The sequence below is a fragment of the Leiobunum rupestre genome, chromosome 4, assembly GCF_980474605.1.
Source record: "Leiobunum rupestre chromosome 4, qqLeiRupe1.1.hap1, whole genome shotgun sequence".
In the NCBI taxonomy this organism is placed as follows: Eukaryota; Metazoa; Arthropoda; class Arachnida; order Opiliones; family Sclerosomatidae; genus Leiobunum; species Leiobunum rupestre.
This window is the reverse complement of record NC_143387.1, coordinates 47,494,808-47,516,405: the sequence shown is the minus strand read 5'-3', so window position 1 is coordinate 47,516,405 and position 21,598 is coordinate 47,494,808. Positions and strand designations below refer to the sequence as shown.

General features: G+C 34.5%; 2 protein-coding genes across 2 annotated transcripts; both read left to right on the top strand.

Annotated features, from left to right (window-relative positions):
* The first annotated feature begins 7,336 nt into the window (after window positions 1-7,336).
* On the top strand, window positions 7,337-8,590 carry LOC149948047 (uncharacterized). Its single transcript, XM_090171008.1, has one exon. The coding sequence runs from the start codon at window positions 7,337-7,339 to the stop codon at window positions 8,588-8,590; it is 1,254 nt and encodes a 417-aa protein (XP_090027134.1).
* Window positions 8,591-19,903: 11,313 nt separating this feature from the next.
* On the top strand, window positions 19,904-20,380 carry LOC149948046 (uncharacterized). Its single transcript, XM_090171007.1, has one exon. It carries the CDS (start codon window positions 19,904-19,906, stop codon window positions 20,378-20,380), a length of 477 nt encoding a protein of 158 aa, XP_090027133.1.
* Window positions 20,381-21,598: the final 1,218 nt, after the last annotated feature.

Below are 21,598 nucleotides of genomic sequence, written 5' to 3'. Positions count from 1 at the left end.
CGTGGTTTCGCGAAACAAATTCTGAAATTTCCAGTCGGCGCACTCAGCCGTCAACTCTATCATTATACTGGTGGCGCCATCTATAACTTCCAAAGTACATTAGTACCATTATTTCAATTGTATAGTATATAGTTCCCGCCGCTAACAGCGGATGGCGCCACCGATTATAATTTTAATGAAACATTTAAATTGAAATCTACCGTAACAATCCAAACTTAGACGACTTGACAAACTTTGGTTTTTACTTGGCAAATTTCACTTACCTCCCCCACCAAACGTACTCTCTTCGGTACGCCCCTGACTGAATGTTTGGTATTTCTTCCTCCTGCCGCACGATTTCGCCCAAATTCTGGCTCCAAAATATCTTGGTTCAAATGCTGACTTACGTCGTTAGTACTAATGAAGCTTTTTTCTTGAGCGTGAATTTTACAATTTGTGCAGTCGAAAGAGCTAAAAATTGACAATAAAAAATAGTAAAACTATTATAAACCACTATCAAGGGTTGTCAGTGGCGTGTGTCTGGGGTCTGAAAAATTTAAGAGAACAAGTTGGCAAACTTGCCAAAATATACCTTATTAACTACTGGACACGGCACTCAACGATATTTCGCCATATTCAAAGCGTCCTACAAAAAAACGTAATCCCGGTACTTGTTATACCAACCAGTAGAATATTTTTTATTATAATTATAAATATTACAAATGTTATTGCCTTAAACAAATTTCCAATATCAATAGAACAAAAAACCAACTGTAGACCCAAAACGTTATTAAATTAACAAAGGAACAAAATGAGAAATAGAAAATACAAAATATACAAAATTTAAAATTACTAGAACGCTCACGAAACTTAAAATATACGTGCGAGAAACTATTTTATAGACAAAAACCAACCCATTGTATTATAGGTCTTAAACAGTCAAATTTATATGGAACACAAAAGTTAAAGCGAAAACCACAAAGAATGAAAGCAGTAATAAAAACTGCGTGGGCTCATGACGAAAACCCAACTAAGCCGATAAAAATCAATGCAAATAAAAACTCGTAGACATGTACTCTCCGGTAAGATTTTACTATGAGTGTTAACACCAATAGAGGGCGCAATTTGGTCATATTAATACATTTTGATATTCCGTAGGGTACACGAAGATACAATTATTATATGTAGACAAAACTAATGAGTTTTTTATTATATTATAGAGTGTTTAAAATTTAAACGGATTTTTCATGTGTTTTTATAAAATTTTTTAGATTTTAGACCAAAGTAGACGAATATTGGGATATATCGTAGGTTTCATAGGTTTTTAACCTACAAAATCGATTTCGACTATGGTGCTTTATCGTTCTGCGGCTTGTTCTCTTTTATATATAACACATCATCCCACGAAATTTTGCACCGTCTCTGGGTCTCTAGGCCAAGAGGATATGTTGGATATGACGGCTGTTCTGTTCAGCGGTAAATGTAGTATCTGTCACGTTGCAGAACGCCTCCACAGCCGTTTTGTAAAATATTATGTCTCTAAGTTAAGCTTATATCAGTTTACTATTGGGTAGATTTTAGGTTAGGTTAGGTTAGGTTAGGTTAGGTTAGGTTGGGTTAGTTTGAGTTAGGGTGGCGCCGCGCGCCCCCAGCGCTCGAGCGAAGTTAGTGCGCGGCACCGTCAGGTGCCAACCAGGGCCACAATTGAAAACATTATTTTAAATTAATATACTTATATCATAATTGAGAAAAAATTTTATTACATTGAAATCTACAAATATTTTATGATATTGGCGATAATATCTCCAACTGGAAGCCATTTGCAATCTTGGTTTTTGCCAAACATGGACAAGTAACAATACTCTGATAAGTATTGTGCCACAAATTTACTATCCTTGGATGAGTTAAAATTGGATTTTGCCCAGTGATTGTTAATTTCCGCAGAACAAGCCGCAGAACGATAAGGCACCATAGTCGAAATCGATTTTGTAGGTCAAAAACCAATGAGACCAACGATATCTCCCTATATTTGTCTACTTTGGCCTAAAATCTAGCAAATGATCAAACAATTGCACGTGCATCACGTGCTCTACGTGCTCAAAACTCCAAAAATCAAATTATTGAGGTACTAATAATATAAATATTAACAAAATCAAGGAAATATCTGTCTAAAATATTGCTACTCTCCTCAAGTACCCGTTTGTACCCTGAATTTTCATTTTACAGGAAATTGAGAAACAAAAACGCCATCTAGGGGGGGCGACACTCATAGTAAAATCATACCTATTCTCCCCCACATTATCAACACTTTCGATAAACGAAATAAAACAAGAAAAATAACCAATATAAAAATATATAATAATAATCCAACCAAGTAACAAGTTAATTAAAATACTTAGGAATCAAGAAAAAGTCAATCTAAATACCCACAGTAATAAACATTGTATTAGCAGAAATATGCAATAAAAATATATAATAATAACCCAATCAAACAACCAGGTAATTCAAATACTTAGAAATCCAGAAAATGTCAATCCATATACCCACGGCAATGAAAATTGTAATAGAAAAAACATCTTACCGTTAACAATTCCCGGCTTATAACGCGCACAAAAAACCCATTAACTGAATAGTGAAGGCCCCGAAAATGCGTACGCGTTCGCAGCCCAGACAGAACCACAGACACGGCGATTGTAAAACCCCTCGGAGAGGTAAAAACGTTAACATAAAGGCCTGGGCCTCATTACACAGTGTTCCAAAAGACCGATTTTTTGACCAAAATTCCAGAGAGTGCATATAATAAATATTTGTACATATTTAAATTTCGGAATTGTTTTTTAAACATTTTATTTTTCCAGCCAAAAAACCACCCAAATCTTGGCTAGATTTGGGCTATATTAAAGAAATTGTTTTATCATAGATAAACTTCAACAATAATCACATTACATGACTTCTTGTCTATCCATACTGAAAAGATCTACGAAATTGACTCGCAACGTTTGGAGTTAAAACTAGTCAAAGATGGCTGATTTTGTGCATTTTGAGATGCTTTTCGTTTCGTATCTTTATTTATTAAATAAAAAATGCTTTTATCAAAGCAGTTGGAAGGTTGTTTTAAGGTGTAGTTCGGATCAATGAAGGCACAGATATTGGAAATGTTTTAGAATTAAAGAGTTATTTTTTGGAATTATTTTAAAAAGCAAAATATATTTCTAAAATAATTTCCATCAATTTTTTCTCACCTTTTATATATTTTAAAACCCTTTCCTTAAATTTGAGCCTTGAAACTGTAACAGTAAACTGAGAAAATTTTCAATTGTAAAGGAGTACGCGTGTTTAGTTCAGAATAATGCATATTCTAATGGAAATATTTAAAATGAATTTTAAAATCGGCCGCCATGGATATAAAATAGGGCTGTAGGATAAAAAATTCGAAAGAAAAAGACATACTACCAAGATTTCTTAAGAAAACTTGATACTACGAGCTGAGTTATGTTGCTTGATAAGGCACCATATTTTTGAAACGCTTATTTCTGGCAATGATTTTCAATGCTATAGACGCAGTGCTTCCATATGCATTGAATTTTTCCTTTTTCCGGAATTTTTCAACCTTTAAAAACGCTAAAAGGGAATAATGCAATTTAAGAGGAAAAACGGGAAAAACGATGGAAATTTAATAAAGGGTCATTATAAAAGTAATGAAAGTCACGATCTAAATATCTAAAGCAACTTTATGAAAAATTATTCAAATGTAAGTAATTTTGTAATAAATAAAACCTTAAATTTGGCTTCATTTTCAGAATTAATCTGAATATCTATATAAATTAGTATTAAGAGTGAGGGATATAAAATGGAAATTTCTAGGTCAAAAACGTGAAAAACGGGATTTTTCTTTAAATGAAATTATCGCAAGACGAAAATTTTATATATCAAATGTGGAAGCCCTGTATAGACGTCTGCTATGCTGTCGTAACTGGATTCTGTAGTTTGATGGTTTGAAACATCTGCAGTTTTGTGTTTCAAACTACTACTCGCAAAATATTATAACCTTAATAAATATACTGTTTTATATGTTAAATTTTGTGTAAATACATATGAAATTAAACGGTCAAAGGAGTTTGCAACTTTCTATGTAAGCTAATTCTCTTAATTAATTTATAAAACAGACATGTACTAAATTCTATCTATTCAAGTCTGCACTTATTATTTTAAACTTCTGGTTTAAAGTAGAATTATACATCAGTATTTAAATTTGGCATGCATCATGAACAACTGAAGATCCTCACAAGTCAAGTACCCGCTGGTAGTACCCGGGTAGCAAAATTTGATTAACGGTTGTAAAACGGTTACAAACTTGTTGTTAAAAAAACGTTATGAAATCGTCAACAATGTCCGGCAATAAAACGACAGATAAAACGGGTGAAAAAACGTTATGAACAACTTTATACTCACCAAATATCCACGATTTTAATTTTAACGTCTTTAGAACGTCTCTATTAAAACGTTTTTGTAACGTGATACCAATTTAAACAAAAACGTTATGAATCCGTTGAAAATGTCTGGCAATAAAACGATGTTTAAAACGGTTGAAGAAACGTCACACTCACAGAATAACGACGATATTTTATTTTAACGGCTTTTAAATGTTACGTTTTAAATACAATAAAAAAACCATAAAATGAAATTTACAAAAACTTTTTTTTAACTTTACACAACAAAATATTTTTTTGCTTAAGTTATTTCACTTAACCACAGTTGACCCTGTGGTAGGTTTTAACATCAAATGCTAGTTAATAAAATCAAAGGAATTGCTTTTAACACTAGGCGTATTTTAAAGAAGGCACTTTTGTTTCAATTTACATCAGGTACATTGTATCTATTTTTACATCAGGTACCTTGTCTCTTTTAACATTAGCTAATTATTTGTTTATTTAAGTATCAGATCCTTTTTATGAAGATTTTAATATCAGGTTACTTTTTATATAACTTTTAAAACGAGGTAGTTTCTAACTATTTAGTCGACAAAACTTCTTTCTAGGTTGAGGTCAATATGGTACTCGTTATCACAGCATGCACATTTTAACCATAACAAAACACTTTACCAAAATCAATCTTAGATAAATGGAATCGTTAGTCTAAATGCAGAAAAAACTAAACGATTAGCTAGTTGAGATCAAATTTTGAATTTCTTAAAAAAAAATATATTTTTGCAGAACAAATATTCTCAAAACAATTATCTATTAAAACAAACTTTTATAAAAAAAATTACTTAGAAATTGTCCATTCACGTGGTGTTTCAAAAAGTTTTGGTATGATTTAATAAAAATACTAAAAAAATTAGCGACAGTCTTGTACGCCTAATTAAATATTTTTAAAAAAACACATTACCAAAACAAGAATCTTGTAATAAGCCTGGTTTTATCTAGCCCATGTTTAATAAGGGCTTGAGAGCTTCAGCATTAGCTGTCTTTGCTGCATTTTCAGTAGGATCTGTTGGTTCTTTCGATTCAGTCAAAGATGATTCTGAAGTTACTGTAGAGCTCACGGGGGTACTAGAAAGCTGTTTTCGGCTCTTCAAACGAGTCTTGGAATATTTTTATCGCAGCTGCAATTACAAACTCATCCGCTTTGTAAAATCACTCGTTTGACCGTACTGCAAAAACAAAAAATTTACTTGCAAAAATATTTAATCTAAGAAATACAGTTGATTAAAATTACCAATAACAACATCTTTCAGAAGTAGGGTTATAAAACCCATTTTGTTATGACCAGCCCACTTTAACTGATAAACCTCATTATCTAACCACTTCAAAGCTTTAAATATCACCTTAAAATATCAATTGGGAAAACTATACTTTTGAAAACTAGACTAGCCCCTTCTGTTTTGAAAGAAATTACTTGAATGTCACAAATAAAAAACATAAAATATGGGTTAATCCATTTAACTAATATTTTATAATAAATTTAACTGACCAACCTCATTATCTAACCCCTTCAAAGCTCTAAATTTCACCTTAAAATATCAATTGGGAAAACTGTACTTTTTGAAAACTTGACTAACCCCTGCTGTTTTGAAAGAAATTACTTGAATGTAGCAAATCAAAAACATCAAATATGGGTCTATTCATCTCATATTTTATAATAAATTTAACCAATGATACCAAGAGGCTAGTTTTTTCTACAGAAGTCTGGGCCAGTAAAAAAATAGTGCAGAATATGGTAAAAATGGCTAATAAAGAAATATCGCATGTAAAAAAAGCTAAAAATCAGTATTTTTACAAGTTAAAAACTCGATATTTTAGTGCAGTAATGTTCTAATGTTACTTAGTTGTAACACAAAATTTTAGCCCAATAATACCTTTATACTCTGGTAAAATTACAATTTTCATGAGTTTCTCTAGTAAAAAAAGTATTATAAATTATTTGCCACATTGGTCTAAAATCTCATTTTTCTTCAGTCCCTAAAAATTTACAATTTTCCATGGAATTTCCCCTTGGATCAAAATCATCAAACATGTAATAATATATTTTATTTGATATTTCGTAATAATTTTCACCAATTATCCTCATTATACAACCCATTAGCAGACTTAAATTTCACTTTAAAATATCAATTGGAAACATTTTGCTCATGAAAATTAGACACAAGAATTAAGTAGTGGTTGATTTTCATAGTATAATACAAATAATTCTAAAATAGGGAATCGGCACTTGACGTTTGTGACGTCACGAAAAAAAGCGCGCGGATGTGTATTTTGAATTTTCCTATCACAGCCGCCATCTTGTAGGAGAACTTTAGTCGATAAAAGGCATTCCTTTGGTTAAAAATGGTTTACTTTTGTAGTATTACTGGCTGTAAAACCCAAAATTCTGGCTTTAGAGTTCCAAGAATTATTTATAATCAGGGAAAGGAAACCTTAAATTTATCAAAACAAAGGAGATTTAGGTGGCTTAGTTGTTTTAAATTTAAGAAACTTGGTGTTTGTGTTCCAAATGATGTACAAATTGATAATATGAGAGTATGTGGCCATCATTTTCATTCTGGTAATTTAAAATATATGTTATGAGAATTTAAAATATTATCTAAGAATTCTTCATTGTGTTTTAGGTTCTCCTGCCAAGCTTTACGATACTACAAATCCTGACTGGGTACCATCACTCCTTTTGAAAGTCGGAAATGATACTGATGATGATGTATCTAATGACAAAAGTGTGGTTGCTTTGCAAAGATATCAACGTAAAATGAAACGTCGACAAGTTATTCAAGAAAGCTCTTCAAATTTGAAACCTAAAAAAATGAAATTAAACAATCAAGACTGGTACTGAGGAAACTAATAATCTCGTTAAACAATCAACTATGGAGACCCAGTGTCGTTTGTCTTCAGATGCAGAAGTAAATGAAGCAGTTGATCCTATTATGGTTGAAAGTGGTGAAAACTGTATTTCTAATTTTGATGATGACTATTTTAACTCTAATATACCTATTGATAATGTTGCCTTAGTCGTGGAAGTTAGTACTCAGAATGAACTAATTTCTAACTTATGTGATGTTTCTACGCAAACTGATGATTTAGTTGAAAAATCAGATCTTGAAATTTCAAAATTAACAATTGATTATTTAAGTTCAAAATTGCAATCTGTTAAACAAACAGTTACTGAACTTTTACCTCAAATAGAAAATCTTAAATCTTCAGTCGCCACACTCAAGGAAGAGTTAAACCGCAGGAATTTACATGAGGATACTTTCACTGATAACGATGCTAAAGTAAAGCACTTCACTGGTTTGGAAAACTACAAGCAAATGATCGAGATCTTTCAAGAAATCAAGCCAGATCTTTTTTTGGGTTCGAAATGCAAACTAACCGAATTCCAGCAATTTTTGATGACATTGATGAAACTGAGGCTAGCCTCTACTAATCGTGATTTGGGCAACAGATTTGATGTATCTGATCGCACAGTTGGAAGAGTCTTTTATCGGTGCCTAAACGCTCTTTATGTGAAAAATGAGTTTTTGATTAATTGGCCAAATCGTGATTGTCTTCAGAATACCATGCCAATGGTTTTTAGAGAAAAATTTGGCAAAAAGGTCGCTGTTATAATAGACTGTTTCGAGGTTTTTGCTGATAAATCCTCTTCACCCTTGGCCAAAGCTCAAACCTGGTCACAATACAAACAACAAAACACAGCTAAATATCTAATAGGTATAAGCCCACAGGGTGCCGTAACCTTCATTTCTAAAGGCTGGGGTGGTCGTACAAGTGATAAAATGATCACTGAAAACTGCGGTTTATTAGAAAAGCTACTCCCAGGTGATGTTATCCTCGCAGACAGAGGCTTTGACATCAGTGAATCAGTAGGTTTTCACTATGCCGAGGTTGTGTTACCAGCATTTACCAAAGGAAGAAAGCAACTTTCCCCAATAGAAGTAGAATCAACTAGAAACATAGCCAGAGTTAGGATACACATTGAAAGGGTAATTGGCGGAATACGATCAAAATACAATATACTACATGTAAAACTACCTATTGAAGAACTCGCAACTTTAGATAAAATTGCAGTTGTTTGTTGTGCACTTCATAACTTGACGAAAGGAATTATACCATTTGAATAAATTTCAATTTGTAAGAACATTTTAGAAAAAACCAATATTATTAAATAATTGAAAATAAACATTTTTTAAATTTTTAAATAATTTTCTTTTATTAAAAAAATTTTAATTCTAGGAACTTTTTGACCACTAAACTTTTATAAGTTATTTTAAATTAATGTTATATAATCATATTAAACATTTATGTTTGTAAACAATATTTACACTTGAGAATATTAAATTCTATAAAATTAACTATTTATTTCTGAGCAATTTGGACAGTACCAATCACCAGGTGGTACTTTTTTTAAATTTAAACATTTCATATGATACCACTGAATTGGACAAGATTTATTGTCGCAACCAATGTATCTAGCACGTTTGCTGACAGTACAAAAATCATAGCAATACTTTGTCTGTATAGGTTTGTTTTCTTTAGATTGTTTTTCACTTTGTGAATTTGAAGGTTTTGGAATTATTGGTTTGACTGACATAGGTAAAGGGCTTAAACTTAAAGGCATATGATTGTGAGGACTTAATGGAATAAATTTTTGGGTCTTTTGAGGACTGGCTGACTGTGGAGTTTGCGGGTAATTGTAAATCAGTGTTGGTGGGATTAAAAGAACCATTTTTTGGGGACTAAGCACAATAGAATTTTGAGTATTTGTCTTTTCAGGAGTTAACTGCAACTTAGATTTGGCTTTCAAATTTGTTTTCACGGAGTGAGTTGGTTTATTTTTTTGAGGAGCTGGTGGCAATAATATAGTCGTGCTAGAAGAAGTTATCTTTTTAGGAGTAGGCAAGAAATTTGGAGAAGCAGAGTTAACATCTTGCAAACAATTAGTGGCTTTTTCCACCTTTTCATTGTTGTATTTGCGTTCGAAATGTTTCGCTACAAGCTCAGGAAGTACAACTGTTTGGAAAAAAAGTAACGCTTTTTGGGATACCTCACTCCAAAATTCTTCATCAGGCAAGATTCTCTCCTGAAAAAAAGTCTTCTTTGGTCCATAAACAAAAATCAGTCTGCATTTGATAATAATAAGCATGTTTTTTCATAAGCTTACTAGTTCCATTCTTAAACTCAAGGCAAACATTACTACCAGTATAATCTTCATTAATTTTTCTATCTCTTATACAAAATGGGCATTTCACTTCGAGGACTCCTTCACCGCAGCAGTCCCACTGAACCAAACCATCTGGAGTAGCACCTAGGTGAGGGTATTCCACGCTCAAAAATAGACCAGACTTGCTAAATTTGAAATTAGAGTGGATTTTTTCCATTCTTTTTCGATATAAATCTTGGGCGTCCTTTTCGTGAGTACAGCCCCAATCTGTCGCGGCTGAAGTGAATTTAACCAAATTAGGATAACAAATCGCTTTGATTAGGGAAAGAGATGGGTTATGAGGATCTGTACGACAAGCTGATTTTAACTTTGACGCAGTAATTCTACCTGCACGCAGCCTGTTCCACAATTTAGATTCGAACTGATCTTTAGTTTCACTTTCTACTAGTTCAACTTGTTCTTTTGTGATGGTAATATTAATTTCTTGACAAAACTCCAGAAGCTCTTCAAACGTGAGTTCTTTCTTCGCTTCATCAAATAACTCTGTTAAAACTTCCGGATATATCTGTTTATTGACACAGGTTGGAATGAAACCATCATGATATTTCGAGAAAGTTGAAAAAACAATTGATTTGGGATAAGCTTGAAAAAGTCTTTCCAAATATTCCGCCTTTTGTTCAGCAGTTGGCTTAGGTATTGGTTTTTGATTTAAAATACTTGACGTTGGTTTCGTAGTTTCTACAGATGTATTCGCAGCACAGCTTTCAAGAGATTGATCCAAAGATTTTTTTATTCCTTTTGATGAAGTCCAGTCAATTTTGTTGATTGTAGAATAGGGTACTTTCTTTAAAGTTGGTACGGTCCACTCAGCAGGGATACTTGTGTAAGATTTCTTCTCACGGAAACGAACAGCATACTCTACATAGAAAAGTAGAGCTGATATATGCGTACAAGTCTCCCCCAATCCTGCCATACAATTGCAATGAGCAGAAATAATTTTTGGCTACTTTATCAAGAGCCTGAACATATTCGGATAAATTATCACTACTTTCCATTATTTAAATATGCTAAAATTAGAGAAACAAACGCTATTCACACATTTACCGTATAAACTCCCTGTACGTTCTCATACAACATGGCTGCCGCGATTTTTCCAGAAATAAACAAATAGCGTTGCCATGACGACCAATTCGCGCGCCACCTAAGTGCTGATTCCCTATAGATAGAAAGATCTTCCACTCACCATTTTGTTTGCCAAATTTCAATGAAACCAAAAATTTTGCGTATTAAGCCTTTGCATATTAATTAGTGTTGAGCAACTTGAGCTTACCTTTAAGTACCTTTCCGGTTTTCGGTAATAAGGAACTGAATCACCGGGCAGAAAATAAACTTAAAATACCAAAAAATTGAATTCTTGTACTAACAAATTTCTTATTACGTGCAAACCATATTAAAATATTTATAGAATACCAGGAACTGAGGAAAGCTTTGTGCGCCGTTAGAAATTTCAATTCCGGATAAAAACCGTTAACAGGGTTGTTATACGTAAAACTCAATTTTTATTGGATGGCAGTTAAGTCGGCTGTACTTACGTAATATGGTGGGAATATTAAATTTATTATTAAATAAGTAAATAATTTATTTAAATCTAGCTAATTAATTAAATAATATTTGATTTATTTTAATAACAAGAATTTCCTGAATTAAACCAAACTTTATTGTCAGAATAATCTGCTGCTTTAAGGTGGACATTTAGGCAAGTTCAGTTGGCTGCTGGCAACTCTATTAAGTAAATTTGTAGGTAATTTTTGTCAAAAGTACGGTCACAATAATATCAATATAGTTCATATTTACACTAAAAGATAAAGAATGTAGCATTGTTGTTGCCTGCAGGTTCGGCTCATAAGGCGGCCAAATTTATGCCCCCCAAGCATTTGAGCTATGCTAAATGTTTTGGTATATTTTTTTAACGAAGACCCTTTCGCCTCCCCTACGATTGTCTGTAGTAAAAACGTTAGCAAAACGTTTTGATTTTAATATGAAATAACTAAAACGTTACGATCTATGTAAAACGATAATATGACGTTACATGGACGTTAACATTTATGCAGTGGATAAGTTGTGAAATATTCACTTATTTTCAAAGTAGAATGTAAAGTTATTAAAAACGAGAAAACGTCAATTTGACCACAAAACCACAAATCCACGAACGTGAAACGTTTCGTTGCTACCCGGGTAAAAAAGAGTAATTTGAGAGTTACATTAAAATGACCACATTTCTTTCTAGAAAGGACTGATGAAATGTATGCAGTTACACTGCAGTAGCCTGTTTGAATTGTTAAAGAGACTTTCAAGAAAGACCTAGTTGAATTGAAATAAGTCATTAAGTCGTAACTTTGGGTTCACAATGTACGGCATGTTAACTTTAATAACTTTCTTGATTAAATTGATTGCAAATCTCTTTTATTGATGACTTTTTTACTAGTTTAGTTTATATAATGAGTGTCAGCAATTTAAATGCTGTAATTTTACACCTAATCCTTTACAATTGAAAATTTTCTCAGTTTACTGTTACAGTTTCAAGGCTCAAATTTAAGGAAAGGGCTTTAAAATATATAAAAGGTGAGAAAAAATTGATGGAAATTATTTTAGAAATATATTTTGCTTTTTAAAATAATTCCAAAAAATAACTCTTTAATTCTAAAACATTTCCAATGTATGTGCCTTCATTGATCCGAACTACCCCTTAAATCAACTTTCCAACTGCTTTGATAAAAGCATTGTTTATTTAATAGCTGTCCCTTTGTTCTGCCTCACAGGGCATATTTTGCCTAAAATTTATAATTGAAAATAAAAGACATAAGTTAGAAAATAAATAGGTTTTATTTTCAAATATATTTTGAACAGACATTTTAATATTATTGAATGTAATTTAAAGTATTGAATATTATTTTAAATATTTTACTTAACCAATTATCATCATTATTTAAAAATGTTATGTCAAAGTTTTAATTTCTCATTAAGACTTAGATAACAAGATAATAGGTGTATAACTGGTTCTAGTAAGCAAGTGAAATATACTAATTTTGGAAAAACTTTCAATCAAAAACAGACCTTTGATAAGATAGTGATTATGGGTAGCATAGCATGATTTGTGAAGAGCTTTTAATCGTTTACTTTTATCTTAATAATGTATCAAGAGTTTTCCAACTCTGCCGAGCTTTCAAATAAAAAAGTAACCATGTGTAATTTATATTAAGAAACTGAAAACAATTTCTACGCGCGTAGTGTAAGTAAGCACATTTATCAACAGTACTTGAATGGTGGGTCTCCAGTCCTGTTCTGGCTGTACTACCTTACAACGGTATGGCTCGTACACTACTGATCCTCAAATAACAAGAATTTCAGTCTACTCACTCTTTAAGCTTTTGAATAATTAAGACGCCTTTACATAGAGGATTAAGTTTGAATGCCCAAAACGTTCATTGTTATGAAAAATTATTCAAATATTTACCATGCTTCATTACTGTAATTAAAATTCCCAAAATTATTCACACAATGCTAGATGGATACACCTAAATGATAATTAAATTATTATTTTTTTTAACTCTGTAAAAAATCAGCTGGGAAAAAACTTATGGAAGAGATAAAACAAAATTAACTTTAAACTAAATTTCACTTTCCACAAAATTCTTTCTGATACTACTAAATACATTATTTTTAACCTAGAATATATGATCGGGTTCTACGGGCTAATTTTCCCTACGAAGCAAACGCTTAACGGTTAAATGTTAATTACTATTCAACAGCAAGTAAATTAATTAATTTTTACTTAAAAAATACTTAATTACGTATAAATAATGAGATTTAAATAAAGTTCCCATAAGAAATGGTTTATTATTTCTTGAGTAAAGTGCGAAAAACAACGTTAACTCGAAGACGGACAAAATTGGATTTTTGCATTTTTCGGGGAAACTGGCTACGAGCTGATCAGTTGGCCTTCCATGTCAAAAATGGTACACTAAGGGCTGGTTTTCACTAGGGCAAAAACGCCACAGCGTTGAGCGTCAACGTAAAAATATTGCATTAGGCCTAACGGGAATTTTTCGCGTCGACGTTCACCGTCGTGGCGTTTTTGCCCTAGTGAAAACCAGCCTTTACTTATTACAGTACGAAGCTTCTTATCTACAGTCGACTAACTTTCGTTAAATGACGGGATTCAAATACGTTTCTCGCTGAAGTTGACAGTAGCAACAAATCCGTATGGCTATCTCTGTACTGTACACCAACGCTGATACATTAATAGTAATTGTAGTACTTCCAGACAACAATTGTTGACAGTATGAATAATGCCACTAGGGATCCACAATACTGAATCTTGTGCATGAAAATCGCTTAAAATAAAGTCTTAAAACTTTTAGCGACCCGACTATTGATTCTCCTGCGCTTGGCTGTATTAATTTTAGCCGTAGGAAATCGCGCTGACCCCTTAAATAAGAATGGCCTACCGGCCATTCTTAATTTGAATAATTGCTTAATCTGTAAAAGTCAAAATTGTTCAAAACGCAACAGGAAGCTAACTTGGCAGCTAGGGGTCGCATGAAAAAAATATTTACATTTCTTAAATCCCGGTCTTCTGAATAAACGAAATATGTACAAATATTTATTATATGCACCAAAGAATATAAAGCAGCAGGAATGGAAGGTGTAGCTCCGTCTAGTGGTACTTTTGCGTCTCTCGTTTTTAAAGAGAGACCGGGTTGCGGTAACCGTTTCCGGTTACTCGGATTTGCTTTGCCGGAAGTTTCTAGCTCGGCCAATAATATCAATCCTTCCATTCCTGGGGCTTTATATTCTTTGTATGCACTCTCTGGAACATAGAGTAAACCACTCACAGAGAGTGTAAGGCTATCAGCGAAACTTGTTAACACTTCTCGTACGCAGCGTCTTGTTTCCGAGGCGTGAAATAAACAAGTTGGCCTAAAGGTAATGTCAGTAGTGGTAATGTACAATATCTGGATAAAAAAATCAGTTTATACTCTAAAAAATGTAAAAACAACACCATCGCTCTTCGGTCTATATTTATTCACGCCTCGGAAACAAGGTGGCCCGTTAGGATTAATGTTTCATGCGCTTTCATAGGGCCTTCCACTGTATACGAGTGGGTTACTCGAGGGGTCGGACACTTGCCATTATTTTGTACGGGATTTCGGGATTTCGTAGAGATTTTGGCCATTTTATCATTACTTTTAGAAGTGATTTTGGGATTTCCATGTTAATTTACCATAGAGAGAGTTTAAAGATTTTGCGATTTTAGACAAAGTGTACGGGATTTTGATAAATGTCCGACCCCTCGGGGTTACTCTATGCTCTGGAATTTTGACCAAAAAATCGTGCTTTTGAAACACTATGCATTACAATATTGCCCTTGGGCCTCAAAGGAGCATAATCCGCTAGTATACTGTGCCAATAGGAACTACCAGTCATTTTTAAACCTTCAATCGTTTCTTTAGTAAGTAGCATATTAGAACGCTCAGTTGGCGAAAATTTTACAGGTCTATTCATAACTTCGTGCTGCCAGTTATCTAAATAGTTGATGAAATCTGCCTGTTGCCACTAGAGGAAATTAAATGATAAGTTTGAAATATTAGTAGACTTTACAATTACTAAAAAAAGAATGAACAGATTTTACAACGTTTTCTCGTACACTATAGGTCTTTAATAAAAAAATCATTTATTAAAATTATTTTTATTTTATACTACACTAGTTCGGAGTAGAGAAAACCTTATTTAAAATTACTAACTATTAATCTATCATCATCGAAATTTGCATAGGGCCTCTTGTTTGGTTTCATTTTTCTTGACGCTTCTGAGCAGTTATTAACGTTGCAGAGGTCAAAGAACTTTTCGAAAGTTCTAATAGTAGGGCGGATAAGTATAATTTTTCATCAGAAAAAGCATAAAACTTTCCACATATGTACTATCAATATAGGAGATCATTTTTAGCCTGTATGACTAACTGTCCGCCATCTTGAATCCAAGATGGCCGCCAATTTATGTGCATAAATTCACATTTTATATTTTTTACGGAACTATAAATTAAGCTTTCCACAAAATTATAGAGGTTTTTACGTTCTTAAGTGTTAAGATACATTCCATATTTTTAAAATTTAACCTCTGCATGTAAAATCCATTCAAAATTCCATTTTCTTACTTCTAAGTAGAGGTTTAAGTGCTAGTAGCTTTCACAACCCACCAGTAAAAACTCTTAACTCGCTCATCCACCATCTTGAATCAGAAATGGCTGCCATTTCTTTAAGTTATAGGTTAATTTTTTTTTTAATTCAACTGAGCTACATGTAAGGTTAAAATTTCAAAGAAATTTAAAGTCTTAGACGTCAAGAAGCATTTCAGTATTTTTGAATTAAAGATGGCGGCCATTTTACCATAAAAACCTATTTTATATTTATTTTTTAGAAATAAAATCGAGATAACCACAAACTTAAATAGGCGATCTACCTATTTGTTTGGTTTTCATTCGTCTTATTAAAATAAAGCTAATACCCTTGGCACAACCTTAGGACTACGTCATCAAGCGACTTTTAAAGCCATTAATTTAGGTGGCCGGGTTACAAGGCGTAGGAGGGTGGTGGCAAGCCCTTCTAGCCACGCGAGCCCACAGCTCCCTACACTAACTATTACCGTTAACCTCAACACGTTTTTACGGAATGTGAAACCGAAGAACTCGGGGGGGGGCTCCTTAGACCAGTGGGGGAGTAAACTTGCAAACTCTACGCGGAAGGAGTTGTTCCGAGTTTTCACCCAGTGCGACAAGTTGGAATCGAACCCGGCTCCTTTTGCTGCGAGGTGAAAGTGCTAGCCACTCCGCCACCCCACATATTTTTGAGTGAGTCCCATTGCACAAAACCGTGTTTACACCGATCGGCTATACCAGGAAGAAAAAAAGGTGGAGTGCGAGGCTATCAGCTAGAAAGGGGCGGGATGACATTTTCAGGAGCTATTACAAGCTCTTCGGCAGTGCCGGATTAAGAATTAGGCACCCTAGGCACTTGCCTAGGGGCCCCCGAGGGTCAGGGGGCCCCGAAAGATCCCACGTCAATAGGCTAGTTCAAAGAATAAATTATTTGAAAAAAAAAACATTAAGCTTATTTAAATTTAATAACAGTTTTACGGCATGTTTTTTCAAAATGAAAATAATCAATAACTTTGAAACTATATTGATTCTTTTTTTAATATTTATAATATAAATGAAATATGAAACACTCAAAAACACTAAAAAACGAATTCGAGTAAGTCGAGATAAGGTACCGCGTAGCAGTGACGGACTGGCCATAGACTGGGCCTGCCCGATGGCAGGTGGGCCCCATGATAAATTTGGTCAGTGGGACACCTTAAACCTTCAACAATATGTCAACATTATAGTAGCTTCAAAGTATAATAGAAGTTCCAAAACTTTCAATATTAAATTCTATTTTTACCGAATAAAACTAAAACTTAATATTTTATTTAAAAAAAAGTTCCAATGACATCGTCGGGGTGCCGAGGCGCTGGCGGTTCAGCGTGGATTCAGTTTCAAAACAATTTTAACCATTTTTAACACATTTTTAAAAGTTTGGCTAAGCCCGAGTATTTGTAATTGTTAGATGAATTGGATGTAAAAGCAATTATGGACAGATTCGCACAGTCATCTAGTGTACTCCAACGATTACTCAAAATATCGTGGAACATGAAACATGCTTTTAAACAACCGGTTAATAAGTAAAATTTCGGCACCGTATACCTATTTAAAAAGCTAGCATTTGTCTAAAATATAAACTAATAATAACAATCTGTATAATTATGTTTACATTTAGTATCGACTGTATATTGCCTTTAATATGTTATCTGTAATTATTAAAAACATTATATCGCTATAAATGGCGACGAACCACGGAGCCAGCGACCTATGAGTTGCCGTTTCAAAGAGTATTCCAATTGAAAGGAACTGGTACTACTAGGTGATTTATAAAATGCTATGGCTTAATAAAAAATCGGGATATATTTTACGCGAAACAAGGGAACACCTTTATTGTGGGCTTAGGTAGTCCAAATGGAAGAAGCGTTGGGACCGCAACCCACAGGTCGCTGGTTTGATTCCAGACTGAGGCATGCCCAGTGGTATTCCTTGATTTAATTAAAAATATTTCAGCATTTATCCTTCTAGTTTTCGGCAGTAGCGTAGTTCGCACACAATTGAGTAAAAATAATTAAAGCGAAAAAATTATTAACATAAAACAATATTTCAGGGGGGAATGTTCCTTTTTCGGAGGGTGTCTCCCCCCTGTCTACGCCTCTGGTTTTGGGTGGGCCCCCTTTGACCCCTGGCAGTCCACATTTTTAGACCCAGTCCGCCACTGCCGCGTAGCCTCTATTTCGTTTTACGGTGATCTATAGAGGTAGAACCGTACCAAAACGACTACCTTGTAACCTTGCATAATCAATCTCTTGTCCACTCTGTGACTCCGTGTCAGGCCGCTCAGCAGAGAGGGGGTTGCCCCACCCCTGTTCATTTTGTTTGGCCCCAACATAGTCTTTCATATAAACATCGTTAGTATTTGAATTGACAACATTTTCCCAGCATTAAACAAATTTGAATAGTCGAACTATAATTTGAATAATCATGGTCCAGTTATTACTTCCTTTAAGTGGGTGCTATGGCATTTTTATTTATTTTTTGGTTTAAGTTACGTTGTGTAATTAAGTGCTTGGTCTTAGAGTGGTAGGGCGAAAAGTTAGGTTTTTGCCTAGTCAAATAGAAAAAGGTTGGTTTTTGGGTTCAAACAGAGTTCAAATAGAGAGGAGCATGCAGTGGCATAGCCAGATGGGTGGACCAAGGGGCAAGACCACCCCCTACGCTACTGAGAGCATGGACGCCGGCAGAAATAATTTTAAGTCATATAGCGAACTCGCCCGATGAAATATACAACATTTACACACACAATGATCCGATAAATGAACGAGCTATAGCTAAAGCTTAGTAGGAATAGGGATATAAGTTTCCCGAAATTGATGTAACACACATTTCAAGTAACTGGATCACTCTTCTCCGTCACTGCACTCCCCAAAAAGTTCAACAGAAAAAACAACAGGGCAAGGCCCAATTCGGGGGGGGGGTAAAGAGGTATGGCTAAAGAAAGGGGGGTGGAGCAATTTCCCCGTTTGCACACCTCTGTGGGCGCCCATGGAAAAAAACCATTTCCCATTTTCAAAATGGTCATTGTGTCAACTCTAGAAAAGGTTGGTTTGCTTAGCTACCCTCTTACTCCATCCTTGAGTCCTCTACTTGTATTAAAGGGGCCCCCGATAGCCTAGTGCCTAGAGGCCCCCAATGGTCTTAATCCGGCACTGCTCTTCGGTGCAAACGTGGCATTTGAAAAATTTCTAACGGTTGAATTTTTCCCTCGCGACGTCCTAACAGCTTAATCGATAATATAAAAACCATTGAAGATGAGACTACTCTCTCTACAAAAAAAGAAACAATATTCAACTGGGAGCTTTGTGTTATATGTGAACAAGCTTTGCCAGATCCCGACGGTTATCTTAGCCAACTTCTCACATAATCATAGATCCTTCACTAATTCTTAATATATTTACTATTCTAAAAACCATGTTCTACCATGAGGACCAATATCATTCTGAGGGGCTATAGTTATTACAAATCTATTCTCAAGTATTCCTTACATTGGCCTAGAATTAGTAGTTTGAATTTGAGGAGGCTTCTCTATTGATAACGCGACACTGACACGATTTTTCACCCTATATTTTTCACTCCCTTTCATTTTAATCGCCCTAGCTTTTATTCATATCGTATTTCTTCATCAAAAATCCAATTTCATACTTACTTTTGTTAGTGTGTGTTACTATTAATATAACGAATGCCTGTTATGTTGTTTGAATATGCCGCCCAAACCAATTATATAGATGGCGACACCTTACCATTGTTTTAGTTTTTGTTTCTATTTATGTACGTCTACAGTGACGCCAATAAAAACTTTAGTTCGTCCATTTTTGTTCTAAATCGAGCCTCGTTATTTCTGCTTATAAATAATTCTAACAGGTTATGGGTCCAGACAAGCAGTAATTTCACCACGCATCGCGTTAACTGAAGAAATAGTGTAAGAAGAAAAGTATTTCGAAGGAAAGAAGACGTAACTTTCCAAAGTCTACGCTATTTGCAAAAAGGTCAGAAGAACCAAGGCTTAAGAGAACTACAATGACGACCTCGGTAGAAGAATACAGAATACCAGAGCTAAGTGACGATAACTATCATGCGTGGTCTGTACGCGCAAAGGCAGGACTAATCCAAAAGGGCACTTGGGAAGCGATAGACCCGGGATATGGACCTGTAATGGGAGCCGCGGAAAGAAAAACAAACGATAAAGCGTCGGGTTTCCTATTTCTGATAGTAGAAGACCATTATTTAGACGAGATAGGTGATGCGAGCAGAGCTTCTACAGCCTGGGAAACGCTAAAAGGATTAAATACCAAACACGGTTTATTGCATATTCTCCGCATTATGCGAGAATTTCTTAATGTTCGATTAAAGAAAACGGAATCAATGAAAGAGTATCTTGGACGTCTTATGGATCTACATAGAAAACTGAAAGCTTGCGGATACGGTTTTACCGACAAAGAATTAGCGATGATTATGTTACTTGGATTACCCGAAACATACGAAGCACTCATTTAGAGCTTGGAACATGATCCTGACACAATAACTACGAAGATCGTAAAAGCGAAACTACTCGTCGAGGAGAAGAGAATGATTCATCAATTGAACCTTAAAGAAGACGAAGCGAAAGAAATTCAACAGGCACTGTATACGAAAAACAAGAAGTTCACACCCAATAGAAGAACGGCGCCACAAGACCAAAGTGAAAGGAGAGGAAATAATTCGTCAAGATCGTCAAATCAAAACCGAGATCAAAGTAACCAAAGTACTAATCGGACTGAAAAGAATTTCATATGTTATTCTTGCGGGAAGTTGGGTCACATTGCCAGAGACTGCGAAGAAATGAAAGCTCAAAGGAAGAAAGCAGAGTTAGAAAAAGCCGCTGAAACTCCAAGAGCGAAAGTTTCTGTAGAAGCGGAACAAGTCAATATTCGGAAGGCACTGTGTGCGAAAGCGAGCAAGAACATCGGATACTCTACTTGGATTAATAGACAGTGGAGCGACTGACCACATGACTCCGTACGTAGATAAATTAGTAGAAGTTAAAGTTGTATCGTCCTACGTAGAAATGGCAAACAACGAAAAACTTAAAGTTGTGAGAGAAGGTAAACTTGAAGTGAAGCTTAAAGACGAAAATGGGGGAGCATACATCACTCTGCATAGAGTTTTACTCGACCCAAAATTGGATTGTAACCTTCTTTCAGTTGCTAGAATACTTGAGAAGAAAATGACTGTAAAGTTCGAGGCAAAGCTAAATAGATCGTTATTCACATTTCAAGAAGAGAAAGAACAAACGAAAGTACTTAACCTAATGCCGGCAGTTAATAAAGTGAAGAACGACGAAGTATATATATGGCATCGACGACTCGGACACCTCCATTTGAAAGCAGTTGAAAATTTAAAAAATGCTAAGGAAATAGTTGTTGATCCAAAAAATGACGAAGATCAAGCTGTTAATTCACAAGATTATCCAGGCGAATTGTGCAGTGTTTGTATACGTGGTAAAATGAAGCGCAAACCATTTAAATCAAGCGAAACGCGAAGACCAGGAAGTAGTAGAGATATCGATGGATACGCTGATGCTGACTGGGGCTCAGATTGCAACGATCGCAAATCCTTCAATGGATATATCTTTATGTTAGGTAAAAACACAGTCAGCTGGAGTACGAAGAAACAGAGCATGATTGCTCTATCGACTGTGGAGGCGGAGTATATCTCTAGGTGCCACGCGTCTAA

Coding starts and splice junctions, on each gene's coding strand:
- LOC149948046 (XM_090171007.1), top strand. CDS start 19,904: ATGACGACCTCGGTAGAAGAATACAGAATACCAGAGCTAAGTGACGAT.
- LOC149948047 (XM_090171008.1), top strand. CDS start 7,337: ATGGAGACCCAGTGTCGTTTGTCTTCAGATGCAGAAGTAAATGAAGCA.